Source organism: Crinia signifera, chromosome 1 (assembly GCF_055691185.1).
Source record: "Crinia signifera chromosome 1, ASM5569118v1, whole genome shotgun sequence".
Lineage (NCBI taxonomy): Eukaryota > Metazoa > Chordata > Amphibia > Anura > Myobatrachidae > Crinia > Crinia signifera.
In genome coordinates this window covers 246,694,147-246,719,874 of record NC_139217.1, presented here as the reverse complement: position 1 = coordinate 246,719,874, position 25,728 = coordinate 246,694,147, and the positions used below count along the sequence as shown (strand labels likewise).

At 38.9% G+C, this 25,728-nt stretch overlaps 1 protein-coding gene across 8 annotated transcripts in view; it reads right to left on the bottom strand.

Moving 5' to 3' along the window:
* The window catches only part of PAX5 (paired box 5), a 254,571-nt gene that overhangs the window by 180,843 nt on the left and 48,000 nt on the right, over window positions 1-25,728 (bottom strand). For all 8 annotated transcript variants that reach the window (XM_083179807.1, XM_083179794.1, XM_083179784.1 and 5 more), the window contains exons 2-3: window positions 8,614-8,779; window positions 574-771 (exon numbers count right to left, since the gene is read on the bottom strand). In XM_083179807.1, the coding sequence (XP_083035933.1) occupies window positions 574-771; window positions 8,614-8,779 (364 nt within the window). The remainder of the gene's footprint in view (window positions 1-573; window positions 772-8,613; window positions 8,780-25,728) is intronic.

The following is a 25,728-nucleotide window of genomic DNA, read 5'->3' as shown; positions in this document are numbered from 1 at the left end:
GGCACTGCATTAGGTGTAATGTGTATATGATTGTGCTACTGTGTGTTGTAATTTTAATTGGTATTACTATTGTGTGACCACACCCCTTCCTTGTGGGACCATAATCCCTTAAAGGGAGGTAGGGCACAAATTTTGTGGCACTGGTCTAGGCTCTGCCTAATGAGGGAGGGGGGGTTCAGTGTAAGAGGAAAGGAGTTCCGCCACCTCCCCAAGACCACTTTAAGCCCTGCTCTCCACTGTAACACTTTTTAAATCTAGATACATCTGGCCCAGAGTATGTCAGCATAAAGAGCTCACCTGCAACTTGAAAGGAGGAATTCAGTGTTACACCTATCGAGTGGTGAAAAGGGGGCGTGTTGGTGAAAAAGGCTGTAGATCGTCGGGAATGGCAATCTAAATCTCTCTGCATGTGTGAATGCACTATTTTGGCATCCCAATAATCTCTAAACCTATCTAAAGGAACATTCTCTGTTAATTTCTTTTGCATGCCCAGCATAATTCTCTTATGGGTGTAGTTCTAGCAGCGCACAAATCTGAAGCGGTAGTCTGACACTAGTCACAGTGTACTTTTACCTGTTTATGGAGCTGACGCTGGGCACTGTATCATTGTCACACACTCGCTCTGCTAATAGCCGGTCCCTGATCTCCCAAGCAAACATAGTAGGGTTTTGTCTCTTGTAATCTGCAATTTTGTCTACAACTTTGGGTGTTGCGACCTTTGGTTTTGATCCTCCAATTACTCCAGGTTTAATACTACCAGTTTCATAGTACCTGTAAAAATAAGAAAAATAACAGCACATTTAAGGTAAAGAATGGTTTATAGAAAATAAAGTAAGAAATGCATTTTCTAGTGCAAAATAAATGTGTGTTAAATTAAAATGCATTCACAATTCCCCTATTATATAACATAACGCATGTACAGTCAGTAAGCAGTGTCATACTGATAGATCTACTAGGATTTTCTGAAACTGAGCAGTGAAGTTTAGCACACTAGTTCTTCACAGCATAGGAATAAATATGATCATTTGATAGAGGCATAAGCTTGTGAAATGCTTGCGATTAATCACAGTGGTCATAGAAAACAAATCACATTTAAGATCATTTTATTCAGAACTCCATGACAGCCAATTGTGGTTGCTGGAAAAATGCAGCTGCTCGGAAGGGATCCCTTATTTATGTAGTTATTTTATGAAATGTATAAGCATATAAATATCCCATACAGTATGTATATTTTACACTATTACAACAAATTACTCTGCATTACTCTGCTGTATTTTATGCTTTAAAGAGCGGTGACAGTTTTGATACAAATATTTACTGTATGATCTTGTTTTATTTTTACATAAATATATATATATATGTGTGTATATATATATATATATATCCTGGATTAGGGATATATATATATATAATATATACAGACGGCGCCGGCCTTATGCTTGCTGGCGAATCGCCAGCAGCATGCTGCTGGCGATCCGCCAGCAACACGGCGCGCCATCTGACTGAGACGCGCGTGCGTCCCCCACGCACGCGCGTCTCAGTATCCGGGCGGCCGGCCGCGAGGCGGACGCAATACTGTCCGCCTCCCGCTCGAGGGGGGCTGGGGGGACCCGAGGAGGCTGTGGGGGGGTGCGGGCGCCCGGTGTGGGCACCGGGCGACCGTCGGAAGGGGACGGCAGCACCGTCGGAAGGGGACGCGCGCGCACCTCGTGCGCGCGCGTCCCCTTCCGACACACAGATGGCGCGGGAGCAGGGAATGGCGATGGCGTCGCCATCGCCATCCCCTGCAAAGATGAGCCCGGCCCCATCTGTATATATATATATATATATATATCCTGGAGTAGGGCAGCACTCACTAATAATATTCAATGCTGGCGTGTACACTCAGGATTCCTTATTATCAGTATCCAAATTCAAACGTGAGTAAGGAAGAGGCCACTCTCCAGACTTTGTAGAGTATCAGATTCAATTTTTATTCACCATAGCCGCCACATCATAGGTCAATGTTTCGGGTCTCACAGGAGACTTTATAAAAAAAAAAAAAAATGAGTGCCGTCCTCGAGGATGGTGTGCACCTGACATGAGATGCTCGTGAACGGCACTAGTTTTCACACTAAAGGCTGTCTGCATGTCTTGATAAAGTCTCCTGTGAGACCCAAAACATTGACCTATGATGTGGCGGCTTTGGTGAATAAAAAATGTAATGTTATACTATACAAAGCCTGGAGAGTGGCCTCTTAATGTACCCACATTATATATATATATATATATATATATATATATATATATATATATATATATATACCGTATATCAGGAAGGGAACCGCACTCAACAACATCAAAGACATGGTGGTGGTGCTCCACTTTATAGGACTTGTGATCCCGTCATATAGCTTGCATAGGATAAAGTAGGCACTCACCAATAATTGAAAGTTCAAATTATATTTATTCCATCAAAAATGGCATTGTCGACGTTTCGGTCTATCACAGGGACCTTTTGTAAGACAGCAATAACATGGCAAATGGACCCATAGCACCAGGCAATACATATATATACAGTTCCTGGTGGATGGTGCTCTCTTTGCTGTAGAGGTAACTATTCCTGGTACCCTCCATAATAGACCCGCTGCAATCCAAGTATTCCGAACGGCGACACTTTGAATATACAGACAGCCATTTCTGACCGTAAGCGCCGCCATTTTGAATATATATCTATATATATATATATATAGATATATATATACTGTATATACATATTCACCATTAGGACAAGTCAAAGAACTATGTTATAAAATCAAAGGGTTTTTATTATTCCTACTTGTTCAATTGGTTCAATTGTTCAATTGGTTATGCAGGTATGCAGGGGCACCTAGAGAAATACCTGGGCCCAGCATGGCTCTCTACTGCCCTAATTACAGAACTAAGATGATTAGCAAATAGGTTTATTTTATAATAGGAAATGTAAAACATTTCATGGGAATTAATAAACTTGCTCAGAGGAGAGAGTCAAATGTCCTTTGTTATACATAAATCATAATCATAGCATATTAATGCAACTAATAGAAAGAAAATGTTATTATAGGAACTAAAGTTTTCTCATATGTTTAATATATCTAGTTCTTGTTTGAATTCAGACTTGGATATTGTCAAGAAGTAGTTGCTTTAAGTTATTGTTAGTTAAGTTGCTTTTAGTTGTTGCATTGTTTTAGTGAGGCTGTGTCTATAGAACAAATCTGAAAGGGATTTATGTCTTAGGCACAGGTGTACCATGTATAAGAGGTGGACTCTTTCTAGTGTTTGTGTAATATTGAATGCACAATTAAAAACAGTAATGTTAGCGTTAAATCTGATGTATTAGTGGTTAGATTCAGATTATAATAGGCCTTGTTGATGCGTGTGTGATGCACTTTATCCCCACCTTCCTCCTACAATATTGTATGTTCAATGCATATTTGAACAAGTCCATTGTGTAAGGGTCTGCTAAAGTGTTCTGGTAAATTCTAGCTTGTGTCACACATAGACCCTCTCAGTACTCAAAGTGGAAATTGTTTAGCTCGTGTTGTGTTCTTGTAATTATCATCTGTCAGCACTAAACAGTGATGGAGCATCTCTGCGCGACATAAGATTCTAGTCCACTGTCCATAGCAGTATACAAATAATATGTCATTTCTAAAGTTAATTTGAAATGCTTCAAATGTTTGACTACAAGTCTACTTACATACATACCGTAGCTCATTTGCTGTATAACAAACTTAATCTTGGAACTTGTCAAGTGTAACTTGTGCAAATAGTAAAGTTGTAGCAGGTATATATTTACAAGCATCACTTGAACTTTCTAAAGATTCAAAACACATAATGCTTTGATGTGGCATGTTGATTATGAAATCAATTCGTTTTATAATTGCATTCATTTTTTTTAGTGACATCTCTGATTACAGTGCCATATTATTTGGTAAACTAAGACAGGGTTCCACCGTAATTAATATTTATCCAAATAATGAGGTATGAAATTCCAATTTATTGTTGACAGCTTAAATGAAACAAATCAACATGCTTAACTTCCGAATGCCAATATATATAAATGTACCCATTATTGTCCAGTAGTCTTTTGCTCATGCTGAACTTAAACAGGGAAAGTCTTAAATGTAAAGGTGTGCTTATCTTCAGCGGTCTTTTTGTGTTACCCTGTCCCAACCAATAAAGTGTCATGTTTGTGTATGTTTCTTTTGCTCTCAAAATTCAAATAACCCCACATTTAAAGTGAATGTTCCTTTGCAGAAATTTTAGATCCAAGTTTTTATTTTGTCATACCATTCTTACACATAAGAGCATTGTAATAAGCCTGATATATTTTAAAATGTAATATATTATATTATATTACTCTGTAGCAGATCTGGTATCCAAGAAGGTACTAGAGTGGAAGAAATCATTAAAAAATGATTGTCTGTCTACTCATAGCTTAATACATGGCTAAGCAAACGGAGACGGAGTCAAGGGCAAGACTGTTCAGTTTATAGATGTTAGTAGAAACTGCTAGGCAAGATCCCAGTTACAAAGCTGAATAATGAGATATGGGGAAAAGGAAGTTTTAATAACCCAGTCCTTAATCCCAGTGCTTCCTCTGATCAACTACCAATTGGAAATAGGTAATACTTATTGAGATTATAAGAAAGAATCTCCCAGGATTTGAAGTTAAAAAATAATACCTATTTCACTGGCAGACGTTCAATGCCGAAAACCAGCAGTTTCACACATTAACATTCTAACCATTTTAGTAAACATATCATGTTTGGATTTGTGCCACTAAGTTCACCTAGACAGTTCTAACACATAACAAGCTAACGTGGCAACATAGGAAACACCTTTTACTCTTGGTAACTATATTTATAAAAGTAAGAATTATGTTTAAGGCAATGGGCCTGATTCAGAGTTGATCCCTGTTGTACAAATTTGCAATACATTCAATTATCAAATGACTGTGCATGCATACAGATCATAGCACGTAAACAAGAGCCTAAAGCGCATAAAAAAATAGTGAAAATATTTATGACAGACAGGAGGTTGGCATTTGGGGATGCGCACCTGCCATTTTCTGTGAGTGTTCAGGCATGCCCAAGCATTTTAATGGAGGGTGTGTGACGTCAGCATCAACCTCGATCCGCTTGTCTCTGTTGCAAATTTGTAAAAAAGGGTCAGACTTTCTCACATTTGCACAGACTGGGAAAATCATTTGATAATTTTGATTTGTGACAGGATATCGGATAGCATTATTTTTCACAATTCATTTGCAGATTTGCATGGGTGGGTTTTCTTTCTGTCTGCGTGGCGGCTAACAATTTGCAGTCCTCTGCAAATCAGACCCTTAATCAGGCCCAATACTTTCTTTAAAACCCATAACACAAGTTTCAATCTGATTTAGGGCCAGATGCACTAAGCTTCAAAAGTGATAAAATGGAGAGTGATAAACAACCAACCAATCATCTGCTAACTTCCATGTCATAGACTGTGTTTGAAAAATATCAGGCAGAAGCTGATTGGCTGGTTGTTTTTCACTCTCCATTTTATGACTTTTGAAGCTTAGTGCATCTGGCCCAGAATTTATTTAAAATAACCAGAAATAATCTTGAATTGCAGTTGATAGTTTAATGCATGAGTTCTACAAAGCTGCCATTAAAAATAACTTAGTATCCTCCGGATTTCGCTCCACAGGATTGTTATAACATATATATATAACATAACATATGTTTCGTTGTACTGTATTTGTTTATTCTCTCAGTACATGTTACATTTTCATACATAATTGACAATGCTAATGTACTGTATTGTATGTCTTTTACTACAATTTTTGTCCACGATGTCTCAATAAAAATATTATATATCAGGTAACAAAATAGGTATTTATTTTCAGAGGGGAAATAGTCACTTTATGATTGTTTTTAATTGTGTTATCTACAGAGGATGACACTGTTCTTAGTTGACAGCAAAGTAAAAAAGAGTAACTGCAACTGGGCAACACCATATTGCACACTAGGATAGGGACATCTCTGAAGAGTTCTGTTTTATTGTTTTCCTGTTTACATAATACAGTAGACAATCAATAAAAAAAACAATTCAGTTATTGCAGCATTTTCCTTACACTCTAGGCCTATAGTTTTCTATGGGTTTATGAACTCGAAGTGGAGAATTTACTGTATGTAGAACATATTGATAATATAAAATCTGGGTAAGCTATAGTAAGTGACATGGATTTCACTCCATCCATAATGTAAAATGTTGCTTCTTATTTCCAAATGCAAAAGAACAGGTATGGGGATTATACTTTAATCACTGTATTGTAAGTACAAAAGGAGCATGAATAGTATGGGGGAATAAAGAATTTCAGGGTATAAATTTCCAGTGTTGGAAATCTTAACAATTACAGTATGAGTAAAATGACAACATAAATGATTACGCCGGGGTCTATTTTCCACAGTGGTCCAACCATTACTACTACAGGCTAAATAAAGAGCATGAACTATGTATGCAAATAGTTATACAGGTAATAATAACTAATTACAGTGATAAAAAAAACTCTTCAAAACAGATCCTTTACCTCATTGAAGTGAATACAAGGTAGCATGGGGATTTATCATCATACCACACTTTTATTTTAGAAAAGGGATGAATTGTGCATACAAATTTGCTAGGTCTGTTGATCAATAAATGAAGAGGCAAGTGGACAAAGGTGTTATATTATGTTTAGTACAAACTGAATTAATTACCATTAAAAACACTTATTTAGAACTTTTTGAACTTAGTGGCCTTTAATCCACAAACTATATCAGCAAATAGACTAGCAACATTCAAAATAATAATGTCATAGCAACTTCAGCCATTAAAAACAAAAAACTAAAACTCAGAAAATTGTTCCGTAACACATTCATTGACTCGCCTCTTCAATCATGAGACTGTGGTCTTTTCAATGTTTTACTAAACTGCTGCAAGGTTGTCAAATTTACAGATACTTATCATGTGTATGTGGTGTCTACAGTATGTCCTTTGAGGTAATTATATAATAAGTAATATTTAATAAAGGAAAAGGTTTTAGGTTTTTTAGTTTGTCAAATATAGAAACTGTATTATGCAATCCAATGTATATTATTATATACTTTCTATTAGCTAAACAAACTTTAGAGCAAGTAATCATTGTGAGTTACCATTTGAGTTACCATGAGCTAAATGACAACCTTGTAAATATTACAATTATTATATAATTAAGGCAGCAACTTATGATAAGATATATTCTTTAGTGATATCTTGAACATTCCCTGTGAAAGCTATACAGATGTTTGAGATACATACTGTAGGAAATTTAATTGATAGATATTAATGTCTGTGTGTTTTTTATTACTATCATTAGGCAAAACATTGATTGAAATAAGTATTAATATATTTAATGTTGTTTCTTTTTGCTTGTGGGTTATTTGGTTTTATTTTGAGTGCTTAGAGTATGTGTCCGTAATGTGCTAAAAACAGTACATCAGAATTATTTGGACTCACTACCCAAGCAGTAATTTAATAAGAGTTCTCCGAAGCTGGCTTTGTAAAGACTAAAATGTTTCCAAATGAAAAGGAAATGAAGTTGCTTTTAACGCTTCCTTAAATAAAAATTGGAAAAATGTGTTAAAATTGTATTATAAAACTATTTACATTGGGTAGCATTATTAAATGTAGTGTTCACATTTCCATTTCTCTAATGCCGTCTATTGATCCTGAAGTTAAACAGATCTGATAATTGCACATCAAGTGAATTGATAGGCTGGATATTAATTCTAACCAGAAAATGGCTATGACTAATTTTATTACTTTACATTTTATCATATTCCATAAATATATTCGAAGTCAGCAGAACTATGTCAATTTGCACCTGTAATGTTGACAAAATTATATTTCCCTTAATGGCACTGTGTTTTGTCAAACGGACTGTTAAGTTATTTCATTAACAATTTGGGAGTGTTCAAGGTTCCTAACATAAATCAGCAGTTGGCAGATATTGTTCGCTGATTTTCCATGATAAAGTAGAACTTTACCAAGTCACTAAACATTTTTAATAATTCTTATGTAAATGGTTGCTGCTCGGCAGAATCATCTACACAAATCAAATGCAGTCCAGCCTAGTCCATGTTCTCTAAATATAAAGATGTCATTTGTTTGTCATTTAAATACCCATCTTTTAAACACTAACTTATAATGCCAACATAATAAAAGGTCATCAAAATATAATTTCCTATTCAAAATAAAGCTAACTATAAAGTGTGTTCAGCCAATATTGTGATAAAAAAGACCAGCTAATTAATTATTAAAACATATCATAAAAAGGTGGACTGAATAATTAAAAATGAAAATGTTTGGGATTCTATTACTAGATTTATTATTCATTGTATTTAATGATATGTATGTGTTTTGGTTTAAAAAAAAATAATTTCTGAAGTGCATAGTCCAAGCAAAAAAATAAAACTTAAAAAATGTAAATATTATTTTTAAGATATTCATATAAAAACATATTTTAAAAAACTTTTATTTTATTGCTATTTTTAATTATATTGCTATCTCTCATCAGGGTTACTATGTTACCTGCCGAGAATCTTGCTGACACATCCATGGCTGACCCGTAATTGCCTTGAGATGTCACATGGGCGTACACCTTGATGCGCAAGCTCCACAATCCTTTGACGTACTACATCAGGAAGTGGTCGACCGTTCACAAACACACCACCTAACTGGTTTACTCCTCCATGTCCTGCAATACATGAGGGAAAAACAGGAAAAGGAAAAATTTATAGATATTAAAAAAGCTATTTTGCCAGAGAGTTGGCAAAATTTATTCATAGTTAGAATTTGTAAATTTGTACGAAATACTTTTTTTATTGCACTTTTCAATAAAGCAGTTAACCTCAAAAGAGTAAAATCAATTTCCTGCTATATAACGAATTGTGCAAAGTGACAAATTTGTGCATAATATACACTCAGACTATATTGTATTACAGGGGTAAGCAACCCGTGGCCTCAAGCTGTTGTGAAACTAAATATCCCAGCATGCCCTGCTACATTGTTAACATGCACTAACAGCAAAACTGTAGTAGGGCATGCTAATATGTATAGTTTTACAGCAGCTGGAGAGAAATATGTTGCCTAACTCCTTTGTATAATGAGGTTTGATACGAAATCCCGGCGGTCGGAATCACAGCGTTCAAAATCCCGATGCTGGAATCCCGACAAGGGGGGGCGTGGATCTCCCTCCTTGCGGGCTCACTGCACTCGCCTCGCAGCGGGCCCAGTGCCTCACTACGCTCGGCACACTCATTTATTCTCCCTCTATGGGTGTCGTGGACACCCATAGAGGGACAAAGTGTCAGGATTTCGGCGGTCGGGATTCCGGCGTTCGGGATTTTGAACGCCGGGATTCCGGCCGCCGGGTTTATAACTGCATCCCGTATAATGTAACAGCTGTCTAAGACATTGATATTTGAGCAAATATATTAAATATATATTTGCTAAATGCCAGCTTTTATTTATTATTGGTTCCTCTCAGTGGAAAACGCAGGAATTTAGAGGGGTTTCCAGATATAATCTAAAATCTCCCACTCTGCAGGGCATTGGAGTAAGTACGCTAGTCTGGGGGAGCATTGACAGCCACGAAAATTGGTCTTTTTATACACTGGATACTGTAATACAGTATTGATTATTAAAAGTATTGGCTCTTCCAAACATTTAAATAAGATAACTGGTCAGGAAAAGGTTATACATTTAATAAATAAGTACACGAACATAACAGAAACAGTACTGCACTTTCTAAACTCATAATCTCCCACTTCATGGTAAGGCTCCTGTCTCTTCCTCCTGTCAGCTACTCTCTGGTCCATTGCGATATTTGAGGGCTCAGAGCCACACATACAGTAAATGTGGTATAAGAAGCTGGTAAACTAGGCATGTGCAGCAGCTCTGCTCTGTCCCTTACACTGCATGATGTGGTGTAAGCTCTATTGATCATATTATATACCAATGCTATTTTTGGCACAAATTAAGGCACTTGCCAAGAGGAACGGGGTTTCTAAGCAACCAGAAACTCCCCCTGCCTTTACCTATGCCTCTGTAGTATGCAAATTGCATTTTTCATATTTTCATATGTTATGTCATCTTTGTATTTTATTAGGGACCTAGCACATTATCTTATAAAGTCACTAATAAATTCATCTTATATGTATGTAAAATAAAGGTTTTAAAAAAACTACATTTATATAAATCATGTCTTTTAAAGATTGATGGAAACAATAACAATTATTCAACTTCAACTTGAAATGATAATGAGACATACTGCATTACTATTACTATCAAAAATATGGATATACTTTGAAAGCTAGTCTGCTACCTTCTGTGTTTGTGCATGTGTGAGAAAGAGATGTAGTTTCACTATCTGCTAGCAGATGGCAGTGTTTTGGAAACTCACGGACACTAGACATTCTGTGTGTGTGTGTGTGTATATATATATATATATATATATATATATATATATGATGTGTGTGTGTGTGTCTAGTGTCCGTGAGTCTCCAAAACACTGCCATCTGCTGGCAGATAGTGAAACTACATATCTTTGTCACACATGCACAAACACAGAAGGTAGCAGACTAGCTTTCAAGGCTTTTGCTTCGAGCAGGATTTCTAGTCAATCCATATTTTAGACACACAATGGTATTTCAAAGTAGTAATTTCCTGAAACTAGTTTCACAAGAACCAAATAGCATTAGTAAGGATTTAGTGGCAAGAAGAAAAATCATATAAAAACTACAGAGGTTAAAAAAATTATTCAAATGTATACAGTATATAAACATGTATATATAAACATGTTTGTCTCTGTTCATTTTTTCTCCTCTTTGCTGACATAAAACTTGATCCCTCTGTTAGATATCAATTGAGCTGTGAAACATCTGAATTTGTGGCCTATTATGTGGTGAATGTGGTACGTGATTTTCCTAACAGATCAACAAACGTAAAAGCTCTGTAGATCTCTAGGATAGTTAATTAAAAGTATGTTGATTATACTGTAAGTTCAAAACGAAAGAAGACTTTAACTTAAAGAGGAATTTGAGGCTATGAATAATACATGGTTACCGATCAATATGTTCAAATCCTAAAAGAAAAACATATTTGTTTTATCCATTGTTTAAAGGTTAATGAAATGCAGCTCTACGAATAAATGGGGTACCAGAATAAGGGAAAATATAAATGTACAGTAATAGTTCATAGCACCAACTGTGCGTTTTAAGATAGGTAGAGTAAAAAACTGTAAGTTTCGTGTACGTTTCCTTTCTATCAAAATTTTAATGGAGGGATTACAGGTAGAAGAAAAGCAGGCAGTTGTTACGTGTATGGCAGGAAGGTCAAACACATCTCTAGTCAGTTGTTTAAGCATGAATAATTACTGGAGACATTTGTTCGATGAGCTGAATATCCAATAGGGATATATTAACCAAGTAGAAAATGGTTTAAGAAATATACATACATATCTCTCAAGCTGGACAAACTATAAGAATTATTAGCACAGAAAAAAATATTGCCAGTTTGTGCTTCCAAATTAATTATAATGTACTAGTTATAAGCCTGTCAACATGACGGCTTCTACAATGTACCTTCACTTTGAGCTGTGACCGTTTTCAGCCCACAGGCTCTCCACTCCACCCCCGGTACCAATCTCTCTCTCTCTCTCTCTCTCTCTCTCTCTCTCTCTCTCTCTCTCTATATATATATATATATATATATATATATATATATATATATATATATATATATATATATATATAGGTACAGAAATGAGTCCACTCTCCAGACTGAAGAAATTTTCACAGTTCCACTTTTTATTTAATTACGCCGCCACACCATTTTGGTCAACGTTTTGGCTCAACAACTGAGCCTTTGTCAAGACGTGTGTACAGCCATCAGTGATTACATCTATACATGGACACCAAGCGCTGTCAGTATCCCAACAAAGTGAATGATACGGTGCCCATCCAAAGACAGCTGCTGGGCTGTCGGTATGCAGAGGGAGAAGGGTCAGCGGCACTCACAGGAAATAAATCAGACCACACGAGGCGGATATAAACCAACGTTTCGGGGCTTAGGGTGCCTCTTTATCAAGGTGCATCAAGGTATATATATCTATATATATAAATATATATAGATAAATATATATATAGAGAGAGAGAGATTCATTGTGCCAAGAAACACAATTACTTGTTAGGTACTGTAGGAACATTTGATAGCTTCCTCAGCATTTACATTACAGTAGTGTAATCTTGCATGGCGTGCATGCATGTGCAGAATAGCAGAAATTACATAGCAGTGATTTTTGCTATTCTGTGGGCCACGCTGAATCTGGCCCCAAGTGGTTTTAAAGTGTAAACCTAAGCATACAGTACACAAAGGGCCTACTTCATTGGTGATTAGAGTACAGTAAGCATGGGGGCTGCTTAGTTGAAAGCAGCAGCAATGATCAAATATGTTAATGCAGCAGGAGGAGCCTATAAGTAGACAGTTCACTTGCATCACCATTGGCCGGCTGAGTTACCTATGAGGTTATCCAGGCCAGCCGCAAGTCACTGGCCTTGGCACTCCCAGAAAACAAAGGCATTACACTTCCAGTTTGTAAAACAGCTGCTATCACCACCGCCAGATGGTTGAAGACTGTCAATCACTTGACATCTGCAGCTGCACAACGGCTGACGACACACGACCTGTACTGCACATGCACCGTATAGGTCAAGTGTGTTGGAACTTTGCAGGATTTCTTTTGCACAAGGACCTGAATCAGGCCTAAAGTACACATAGATTACCTTGAGGCACACAATGCACAAAGTATATACTTATCAGTGCAAATATAAACCCATGGTAACCAATAAGATTGTTCTATGCAATTTATGCAAATTTAACTGAAATCTCTTATTGGATGCAGTGGGGCTTCTCTTTTAAAACCTATTTTAGAAACTACATTTTAGACATATATATACTACATATCACACTATGATCTATGATCTATGAAGATAGCTTGATTTTTGTAGTGCGTCATTATAATGATTTAGATGCCAAAACAGAGATAGAGATGCCAAAACAAGCTAATGAAATTACAGTTATTGATGGAAAAAACTTATGTTATGACAAGAAATGCTATTACTGAATCACCATGGGTAGTTATGGCAAATATGGCCCCAGGGACATGTGTTGCGAGCCGCCTCTGGCGGGTCTGTGTAAATGCAGCCTGACTTGTATTTGTTCTGTGTGCAGTTCACCTGACACATAATTAGTCAATTAGCACTCAACCTTGTGTGTTAGGCTGCACATCTGCAGTGAATTTCCTCATTTAGGAGGCTTGTCCATTCCAGCAGTTCTGATTGGATATGGCTGCCTATATTAGTACCCAGCCTGCCCTAAGCTCTTGGCTGGTTATACTGCTTGTTTCTAGCTATTGCAGCAGACCATATTCAGTCTTTCCTGACTAACCCTGATCCTACTAATCCTGTATCTAATCCTGTCTAGCTTGTGTTACCCGAAGAAACGCAGAGCTTGCTGTTGCTCTGCAAGAGCCTTTTCCTGTATTCTTCTGCTGTATATTCCAGCCTGTACCTGCTCTAATAGAGCTTCTGCTTTAGTCCTGTATAATCTACCTTTCCCTGTCTGTCCCTGCTCATACTGAGCTTATGTTTATGTCTTGTGTACATATTACTGTCTTATTGTGTTCTTTATGTACTCGCTTCTATTAAGTTTGTGTGTGTATTACATGTCAGTACACCAGTGCTGGCACTGCTCCCAATCCAGTCCAGTAGTTCATTTGTCTGCCTGTAACCGGAATTGCTTCACATTCGGGTTCTGTCTGTTTGTCTGCTCACATTGCACTCAGGCACTACAGCGACTGCATCACTTACACCTCGGCCATTGCGGTTCACTGCCCAGTGCTTGGTAATTCTATCTCCAGTGCTGTGGTGCTCATGTATACAATCTGCCGTAGTGGTCCCGTGCTAGTCGCACACAGTAGTGTGCTAGTGTCTATTGTTTGTCCTGTGTGTCTGGTCCTTCCTTTTGTGTCCCAGTCTGACTCAAGTCTCCTGTAGCAGCCTTATCCCTCTGTAAGACCTGGCAGCACCGGAATGGGGGCAAACCTACTTCAACCTCCCAAATGTGGCCGTTATGGGTGAAGCCTTAGCCTGCAGGAGGCTTTAAGGACTGCTGAGTAAGTGCAACATCTCCACCTATACCACATTGGTGGCATCCCTAACAACATGTTTACGCTGACAATTACTAAGCTGTTATTCATGCCTCCATTTTGCGAAATGGCTGGGGGGGTCCCCCAAGCTGCCACAAATGGTTGCAAACTTTTAATAACTTGATGTCTTCAACTGTATTGCACCTATTGATGCAGGACAAATTAGGTAAATGGGCAAAGGACTGACCATTAGTACTTTGCATACTTTTTGCTATTTTACGTCTGTACCTGATTAAGACCCAATGTTTACTGATGATTTATGGACAAAAGTGTGGGCAGCTGGTAATAATGCTTTCATGATGATTGGCCTATTTTTATGTGGAGGCCTGGTGCTGTATTCCCATCTGTCTCATGGTATTTGTCTTTCTATTTGATTGTTGCCCTCTTGCATGAGACCGGCTATTTACTATATCCATGATCCAAGATAACGAGTGCTATATAAATAAAGATTTTATAGATCCATTCTACTATTTATAGCCCAATAGGTTACCATAGACAAATTCAAGGGTTGTTTTAGAATATTATGTAACAGAAAAGGAATTGTTGCTAAAGGTTCTAAAAGTATTTATATATATTTTAAAAAAATGTATGGGCCATTATTTATATAATTTAAAGGCTCATCTAAGATACTTCTAGGGAGGGTTTGTAAACATTTATAGACATGAGGGAGTACTTGGTAAAATGTTGAACTATATCAAACTTTTAATAATGCCTTTTTGCTGACTGCACTATGAACATCTTTTCAACAATGCAGCATTTAGAACTATTGTTAATAATATGGATAATTAAAAAATTTCAGCTATGTCTCATTAAAGACATGGAGGGCCAAAGATAATAGAATTTCACAAGAGAGCAATAATTTCAAAGTGAAAAGGGGTCATTCTGTTTGACACGCAATGCTGCAAAATTAACAGCTTTGCGGGTCCTCTAATCGCTACCCGCACAACCGCCCACCCCCGCTTGCATGCAGTTGGCGAAAATGTTATGATTTCTACAGCACTCGCAGATCTAAAACACCTCTCTGAGGTCTGGGGGCTCCCTGTACGGGAAGAGGGTGGGCAGCTGATGTCAGCGGCCCACCCCTGTATCACCGCCGAATTTCCGTGGTTACACCCAGCATTTTCATGGGAACGCCTATGAAATGCTGGGCATTACCATCAGCGTGACCACGGCCTGCTGCCCAACGCCCCCACCCACGGTGTGAGTGGCCACTGTGCCCGCTTATACCAAGCGGCTATACTTGCGCATAAATGTTTATGCACATGCTCCCCTGTGTGAACGCTCAGGGGAGCGATGAGACCAGAATGACCCCCATAGTATTCATATATAAGGGATGTAAAGTAAGCAGCAGCGATGCACACTCTGACCATGTCTGAATCAGGCCCAGTGTAAATCCTGCAGTGCAAATACTCAGATCTGCACTGATTTTCTTTTATGAGTCGTGCCTTTAGTACCTCGGGGTGCAGCATCACAGCCAGTTTATTTGCAGTGTAATGAATGTACAGAAAGAGAATTTTCTAGCAGTATTGCAGCCCCAATTACCCACTGTATAAAAAACTTAGGGTGACATTTAATGGGATGAGTGTTTTAGTCACTTTCCAAAATCACCAATTATTGCACTTTTTAGAATCGCATTTTTTGCTGTGAATTCGCATATTTAATGAGCTGCGTGTTCCAGGCAGAAAAGTGCAATATGGTGTGATAATGGGCGATTTTTAGTCATGAAAATGTGCGATTTTTAGTCATGAAAATGTGCAAATTTGAGGAAATGTGCGAATTTGTGTCAAAAAATAAGAAAAAAATGGATATGGATTTAGCAATTAATGTTCTACAAAAGTAGAATCCTAAAATCTTGATAAATGCAGTAGTGGTAAATACAAAGAAATTTGTCACAAATATTGCTGCAGGGATAGATATACAATTGCATCTCCGCAACATAGCAGAACATTGTTGCTGTTTTTTGTCAAGCATTAAGCACCATACAGCTATGTATGTAATAGAGCACTCTTTGCCTTTCTAAGGTGGGATCTCTGCAAATCTTTACCCTGCAATGCGGTGGTAACAGGGGGGTGCCTTGGATACCCACTTTAAAAGCCACCTTTTCTGTCTGTTTTTCTAGGACCGTGTATGGGCAAGGGACTCTCTCACTCCTCGTCCTATACGGTACAGAAAGAAAAGTAGGCAGCAGAAGCCCTGTGTACCATAGAAGCCCTAACTAATGCACTGTGAAGTCTAACATCTATGACTTAAAATCTTCATTAGACTGTCAGGAATGTAAATCTCTACAATTTACAACAGAGAATACTCCTTTTTCTTGTCAAAGGAGGGACCTGACGAATATACAAGGATCACCTACCTTGCAATGCCATATGGTAACAAGGGGGTGCCCTGGTTGTTTGTCTAAAGGATCACCCTTACTTACTATCCTTCTGGGATCATATATTGGCATGAGACTCTCTCACTCCACGTCCTATACGTCACAGCAAGAGTGAGCAGCAGAAGTCTGGTGTACCATAGAAGTCCCAACTTTATGCAAAAATATTTGTGATATTATCTTTTACCCTGCATGACCAATGATTAAATCCTTATCACCATCTAATGAGTGAATATTAGAAGGATTGATGGTTGACCGGGCACAAGGAAATATGATGGTCTCTTTTCACATCATTTTGCATATCTTTGCATAATAATTGGGTGTGTAAATGTTTTTGTCCACAATCTGACTGGCTAGAATAAAATATTAAAATATTCGCGAATTTAAGGCAGGCATATGTGAAACATCAAATTAATTTTTCTTTTCTCTGTTGTGTGGGAATACATATATATAATAAATTTTAATAAAATGTTTTAACTGCATTTAGAAATATTAGTTCAAGGGGTTAAGCGTGCACACCACCCGAGTTTCTTTTTTCTTGTTTGTTGTGTCTAATGCTAAAACTGTTGCAAGGTGATGCTGGGATGTGTAGTTTTACAACAGCTGGAGAGCCACAGGTTGGCCAGGTCTGATTTATTGTTTAGATTATGAACCCTGATATAAATGTATACCACTTTTCCCTATACTACAGACATGAGAGGTGGAGCTACCGGGGGGGAGCAATAGACATTTATATAGGTCTCTCACCTCCACCGTCCTCCTGTCTTCTACTACTAGGCCTTGACTCAGAGCAGAGAGTGGGCCCAAGGACACTAGATTGGCAAAACTAAGCACCAATGCAAATTTTGCTAAACTGACTGTTAAGCCCCTACATGTGACCAATTTGCTATTGGGACCCAGTTAATTGCAATTATTCACAAATGTAAAGTCTAATTTCCTCTTTACAACAAAAGAACACTTGGACATTTGTGTTATTGACATAGGTATTTGTATGTATTATTATCATTACATTTTTATTTATAAGGTGCCACAAGTGGTACGCAGCACCGTACGTATAGCACATGTAAGAACAGTACAGGGTACACAGAACTAAACATAACAGCAACAGAAGAACAAAAACAGAGCACGTGTAACAATTAGCAGCACAATTCTTAGTACACAATACAGCTGGGATGTAAGGAAGCAGAAGAGATGTCTGCATGTAATCAGGGGCAAGTTGTTGGTGGTAGAGATGAATGAACACAAGTGAGAAGAGATGTGGGTACAGATGGTAGGTGAGTAATAGAGCTGTAATTGAAATGCAAGAAGAGGGCTGTGAGAACAGGAGGGAAGAAGACCCTGCTCAAAGGGTATGTATCTTAAGTCAACGAATCTTTTAAATTACTGTATAAATGCGTATAATAAAAATCTCTCAATGTATGAAACAACAGTATATCAAATATTTAAAACCACAAAAAATAAGAATAAACTGTATATTTGGGTGTCTCATTTGCCTGCATGCTGCTTCCCCCCACTGATCCCCAGCTCTGTCCCACCTCGCTCTCCACTCGGCACCATCTGTATACAGTATACTTACCCCTTGTTGGTGCAGAGCAGTCCTCAGGCTAAGGTCTATTATGTACTTGGGGCCATTGGAAATGTGGTGTGTGTATGAGGTATACACCCTGGCGGGATCATATTGTATATTACACATCACTATGGATATGCAGATCAGTGGCACATGCAGGGGGTTTCTGAGTACCCAGAAACCCCCCAGGAGTCTAAGGACCATAAGCTGAAAGCTGAGGGTTTCCTATTTCCATGGGTACAAGAATTTTAAAAATCGGCCCTTGGGAACCGTAGATATCTTAAATATATATATTTATTATTATTATTTATATACATTTGGTCTATCTATAATACTTTAACTGACCCGGCATATACTGGGTCACCTAAGTGTCCATCTCTGTGCTTTGCTCCGCCTTTCTGGAAACCCCCTTCTGAAAATCCTGCGTTTGCCCCTGGCATGCTTCAGTGGCTACAAATGCAATGCGATGCTTGCTCCCTTGCACATTACATCACATAAAAAAAAAGTATGTGCAGCATGTATTTTTTGTACTAGTTGGCATTGTAGTTCAAAACGCACGGAGCACATCGATCCATGGATGGGCACCATAACAACTGCATTGCAGTTACTGACAGTTGGTCCAGATCGACAACCCCACCACCACCACATGTGTCTGTTATGTCATTGTGGGGTAAATGTACCACACTGATCATGCTGCTATAGCTCTTGCTGCTTCGTCTTTCTTCCGGGGTGAAGCAGGAAGCTCTAGCGACGAGATGTATAAACATCTCCAGGGATCCCTGTCAAATGCCCACAGCACTAGTGCTGATGAGCTGTGTCTCACCTCAGAGCTGGCTTCACTGGGCATGTCGCAACTTTGTCGCATGTCGCAGATCTTGCAACCATCTTCCATGCAGCCCAGAGCCAGTAGCCACAGCAGTCACAAATAGTGGCTGCAAATGGAGAAACAACACCTGCAGCTGTCTAAATAAAGGTGTTAAAATGATCACTGCCTCTGACATTTGTACATTGCCCAGCATATGAGCGCACCTCATCATTACAACAAACATTGCAGACATCTTACATACCGGGATGCGGAATCTGCAGCACCTTATGTCTTTAGATATCTATGTACCCATAACGGCATATAATACATTTATCCCTGAGACTTCTGACACCAACTTAGCCTGACTCAGAGCCGGCCCTATGACCTATGCCTAGGGGCAGCAGCCTCCTCTTACCATTGGTGATCAGTGGGGGCCAGGACAGTCGATTTTCAGCGCCCTGAGCTGAATAAACACGGCCTGCTCGGCGACCAACCCACCTGCCAGCGATAGCGCCAGAGCGGGTGCTCGGTGCTGCGGCTGCTGGAGAGGCTGCAGCGCTGTATGTTGAAATGACTGCCCCTAAGAAAAATGGCCGCTTGTTAGAAGAAAGGCTGCTGCGTATGCCCAGCAGCAGCCCCTCCTCCCATGGTCCTTTGCAGAGTCAGTCAGACTCCCGTCCCTTCTCCTCCAATTGCATGATAACAATAGTGCAGAGTGCAGAGGCGGCGGAATCCCAACCCAATGAACCTAGCACTTTTTTAAGCAAGTGAACGCATATAACATATTTTCAAGGGGTGCCGCCATGTGTCATGTACAATTCCATGGGTGCCACCATGTATAATTGCAAGGGTTCCGCTATGTGTTTTGTATAATTCCAGGGGTGCCCCATGTGTTCTATATAATTCCAGCGTTTACATACATAGTTACATAGTAGGTGAGGCTGAATAAAGACTTGCGTCCATCTAGTTCAACCTATGTTTATAGTAGCTTATCCCTTGTTGTATAGTATGTTCTGATATTTTAAAGACAGATTATGTTACTTATTCATAGCCATGTATGCTGTATTAGGTCAGGGGTGTTGCCATGTTTGCTGTATCAGTCCAGGGGTGCCGCCATCTGTGCCGTATAATTCTTGTGGTGCCCCATATGTGCCATATCAGTCCAGGGGTGCTGCAATGTGTGCTGTATAATTCCAGAGGTGCTGCCATTTGCACTGTATAATTACAGGGGTGCCCCATGTGTGCTGTATCAGTCCAGGGGTACTTTCCCTATTTTTTTCTCTTTTACTGCAAGAGGTACTGTGTTATATCAGTCCAGGGGTGATGCTAAGTGTGCCGTATTAGTCATGGGGTGCTCCTAAGTGTACCATAGTATATACTGTATATTGCAATAAACCAGCTTTCCAGCTTGTTATATTTTGTGTCTAAACACTAAGCTTAGAGGTGGGATTATTTGCTAGGGGGACCAACAAATATCTTGCCTAGGGCATCAAATTTGCTAGGGCCGGCTCTGGCCTGACTTACATCATTATTATGAACTAGCTTACTGGATCCAGCATATGCTGGTCACTTCAGTCTCAGGTGTTTTCGGAGGATAAGAAGCAAATGTTGAATGATAATTAGGGGGTTATTCTGATTCACTCAGAAAGACACAATCACTCTCTAATTGACAAAACCATGTGCACTGCAGGTGGGGCTGATGTAACATGTGCAGAGAGAATTAGATTTGGGTTGGGGGTGTACTTCAAACTGATATCTATATTGCAGTGTAAAAATAAAGCAGTTTACCCTTCTCAGAAACAACAAAACACCCAAATCTAACTCTCTCTGCACATGTTACATCTGCCCCACCTGCAGTGCACATGGTTTTGTCTATTAGAGAGTGATTGTGCCTTTCCAAGTAAATTAGAATAACCCCCTAGGTCCCCAAGAATTACAGAGTAAAGTAAATTCATGGTACTTTTTACATCACACACATTTTGAAGTTCAATATGTGACTTTCTCTGTGTGTTTATGCATACACCAATCAGCCATAGCGTTAAAACCACTGACAAGTGAGGGAATAACAGTGATTATATCATTACATTAGCACCAATGGGTGGGATATATTAGGCAGCAAGTCAATAGTTACTGTAGTTCTTGAAGCTGGTGGGTTGGGAGCAGGAAAATCAGGCAAGTGTAAGGAACTGAGCAACTTTCAGGCCATGTTGCCCAGTCCCTCACAAGAACTACTATAGTACAATATGCTGAAAAGGTTACTTTTGTCTACAATAGACAGGTGGCAGAACACACAGTGCATCACAGCTTGCTCTTTGCAGTTCTGCATAGAGTGCCCATGCTGTACCTTGTTCAATCTCAAAATGACTTCAATGGACAAGTGAGCATCTGAACTGGACCATGAACCAATGAAAGGAAGAGTATGTATTTACTGACCATATACATGGTTACTGTGGCAACGGGCACTGGGTACTGGCATCATCTGTAGTCACTTATTTGCAAATGCAGACTCCGCTATGGCACGTGGTTTAGTGGATGGTATAAGGTCAGTAACTTTCTGAATATCATTTATACTCTGATGACAATGAATTAAACATCATGGAAATGTTAGAATATATATAGTCTGAAATGTATCTTATTTACTCGGGTGCCACCTACAAAGTACTGTTGGATTTAATTCCCAGAGTACCTACAGAGGGTACCCGTGCATTTATGTATATGAATGACTCATTTTGCGATAGATAGACTGATGTGAATGTTCAAATATACTCTGTAAAGCGATGCAGAATATGTGTGCGCTATACAAGAAACGGTACTTGTTTCCTAGCACGGCCACCCCGATTCAGATCGGGGTGGTCGTGTCGGAAAAATCGGGTCGATCGCATCGCATGCGATTTGGTCGCATGCGATGCGATCGACGCGACCGACCGATTTTTGACCCGATTTTTTTCATTGAATCCAATGTAAATTGGGTCCCTGGGACCCAATTTTACATTGGATTCAATGAAAAAAATTCCCAACCCCCCCAAATTTAAGCGCGTTAACCCCAGGCCACGATAGACGCCAACCCGAAGCGTGGCGAGCGCAGCGAGCCCGCGAGGGGCGGCGGTACGCGTCCTCCGACCTTTTCATGCCCTACTATCCACGTCGGCGTGGAGTGAGAATAGAATAGTGTGGCGAGCGCAGCGAGCCACCGAGCCCGAAGCGTGGCGAGCGCAGCGAGCCCCGCGAGGGGACGCGGATACCTTCACAGGTAAACGCGTCCCTTCGCGGGCTTCACAGGTGTCCGCGTCGCCACGGACACCTGTGAAGCCCGCAAGGGGACGCGTATAACTGTGAAGGTATCCGCGTCCCCTCGCGGGGCTCGCTGCGCTCGCCACGCTTCGGGCGCGGTGGCTCGCTGCGCTCGCCACACTATTCTATTCTCACTCCACGCCGACGTGGATAGTAGGGCATGAAAAGGTCGGAGGACGCGTACCGCCGCCCCTCGCGGGCTCGCTGCACTCGCCACGCTTCGGGTTGGCGTCTATCGTGGGGTGACGACGGGGACATCTATAATGTGAAATGGGTCATATTGGCCCATTTCACATTTTTTCACATTTTTACAGCATTTCAATGTTAAAAAATATTTTAACATTGAAGCCTATGCAAAAATCGGGTGCATCGCGTCGCATCGCGTCTGGACCAATGTTAATGGTCCCGACCGACGCGATGCCTCCGATATTTTACCTTTCCCGACAAGATTTCAATGTTAAAATATTTTTTAACATTGAAGCCTATGGAAATATCGGGGGCATCGCGTCGGTCGCGTCGGGACCAATGTTAATGGTCCCGACCGACGCGATGCCCCCGATATTGTCTCCTAGCCGGCAAAATGGACCTGATTTCAAAAGAAATCGGGTCCATCGGGGGTAATCGTGTCCCTTAAGTAAGGGACACGATTACTTAAGATTGTGGCCGTGCTAGGAAACAAGTACCCAAGAAACTGCTAATAAATAAGAAATAAAGAAATAAATAAATAATTAAAGATAGATAGATACAGTAGATAGATAGATAGATAGATAGATAGATAGATAGATAGATAGATAGACATAAGCATATACTGTACACCCTTATAGGCGCACAATAAACACCAAACAGCATGCCTTTTCTTGGCATTTCACTTGTTTTAAATTTAATTTTAATGTGAAGCAATAAAAGGGACTGTACATATATGCAAATAAAAGAAGAAAAGACAAAAAGTAGATAAACAAAATAATTATAATTATTAGAACTAATAATAATAACAATCATGATTATTATTATTATTATTATTATATTGTTGTTTTTATAAGTGTTGTTGTTGTTGTTATTATTATTATTATTATTATTATTATTATTATTATTATTATTATTATATGGTTACCTAAATTGTGCTGTTTATTTATTTTTAACAGTGATGCTTGTGTTATATCCAACATGATTGTATGGTGTACAAATAAGTCCCAATGCACTGGACAGAGGACCCTTACTTACTGTATGCCTAACCTGCATGCTGCTTACATACAATGACTGAAACTGTAAGAACACAACTTTGGAACTGAATGTTTAATCTATATTGAAAATTTGTTTAACAAGTGTTTCTACTCAAGTCTGTTAAAAACACGTATTACAAAATCTCCAACATTACAACATGCCACTGCTAAAATAGCAATATATGTCAGTGAGCAAGGTATTTTTATAAGAATTTTTGTGTTGCCTCTGCAGAAAACATGACATCCAATAAGAAAACACTGCAGAGAGAGTGTTCATTAAACTTGTAGTGCCTTTAATCCTCTGATTATAATGTGGGTGTCCTGATGAAAGTGCCATGATCACCACCATCAGAATTAATGAATTACCCCCATTGTGCAATCTTTACAAATGACCAATTATACAACAGTGAAATGTCGTTTGGGATACAAGTGACACAAGCCTTTGTTAAAAAGTCAATAATAATGAGCTGTAAGTCTTTATCCAGAGTGTTTTCAGTTCAGCTTAGACCATTAATTTCCACTTAACTTCAGTACCCCTCACACTCTGGTGTCAGATAGGTGCAGACTTTAGGAAACTATAATGTAATCCCTTCAGGGCCTGTCATGCCCATGACACACTGGGGCCACTCCTCATAGGAAGGAAGAGATTATATTTTAAAAACAGACTACACTGACTCAGGTAGGAGTATGCTATTTGCTATATTTCTCTTCCACCTTCATTTACATCATTGGCCTGGGGTTCAATACAGCAGCCTTTAATAGTACAGACATCCCAGATTGAATGCAATTCCCTGCTAAAGAACAAGCAGGTGTGGAGAAAATACTGGCCCACAGAATAAATGATTTGCACAAACCAATGTTATTTTAGCCCCAGAGCAGACCACTATTCTTCTAAACACTGTAATTGCACCTCTACAACTGTAACAGCAGAGAACAAGCTGAAAGTACTGATTTATGAGAAAATGGGCACTAGAGTGTTTGATCTACAGAGCTCTGCTTTAATATAGAAAAACTGTTAGTCCACGAAATCATGTTACACAGTCCCATGTTAACTGTGCCAGACCTTCTTTTTTAAATATATATACATATTTATGTGTGTCTGTATATATATATATATATATATATATATATAGTCACAATATGTCAGTCTCAACTAGATAGGGCTATATATATATAGACGAGAAGTAAAGCAATCAGCGGCACTCAATCAGGTTTTTTAAAGGATATATTTAGTCAAAAGACAGGACCAACGTTTCGGGGTCTTGATCAGCCCTTTGCCAAGGTGCAAGTGAAATCTGATTGAGTGCCGCTGATATATAGATAGGGCAATGTTTTAATACTGCTTGAAAATAGGTTTAACGACTGTATTGAATGGTAATTAAATCCCGTGTGAATCTTTGACAAAACATCTTGATTCCTATTTTGACCACATTATTTTAATAGGATTTTCAATACAAACACACCTAAGTCTATTGTTTAGTAACAAGGCTAAAAAAGATATAGCACTAACCAAAATTGGGGCCTGCAAATCTTACATTATTCCAAAAGAGCTCAATTATATTTTGGTATCTACTGAACAGTACTTCCAATGACAGTATCAGATTAAAGTCCAATCAGTGCAGAGAGGTCATTTGTCATGGCCTCCAAGCTACGGATGGAACCCTTGGGCCTTGGGCCTTGAACTGTTAGTTCTGTGAATTCCATCTTTTGATCATGTTATTTAATAATGTCAGATTATTATTATTATTATTATTATTATTATTATTATTATGATTATTATTATTATTATTATTAAAGCAATAATAGGTATCTGATTTTACCTTAGTAATCATGACAAATGAGGATGATCCCAGTCTTTGATATAAAGGTGGAACTCTGTTTTTCAATGCACACCTACACATTTGTGTTTTATCACCCTTGCTGTTTTTGGCATTTAAATGTACGCAGTCACATAACATATGCAAACATTGATTATGCAATGACTGCAAGTACATCTAGTGTCTTAAAATAATTTAAACAGACATATACAGTAGCTATAAATGTTGTAGAAATCCCTTAAGATTAGTAAAAGATGTTTCTGTTAGAGAACTACTTTATGTTATTTTAACATTTTAAAACCCAGAGTTGAACAACAGCTTGTATGGTGTAAGACAGTGACCCAGCTGGGGAAAGATATTATCT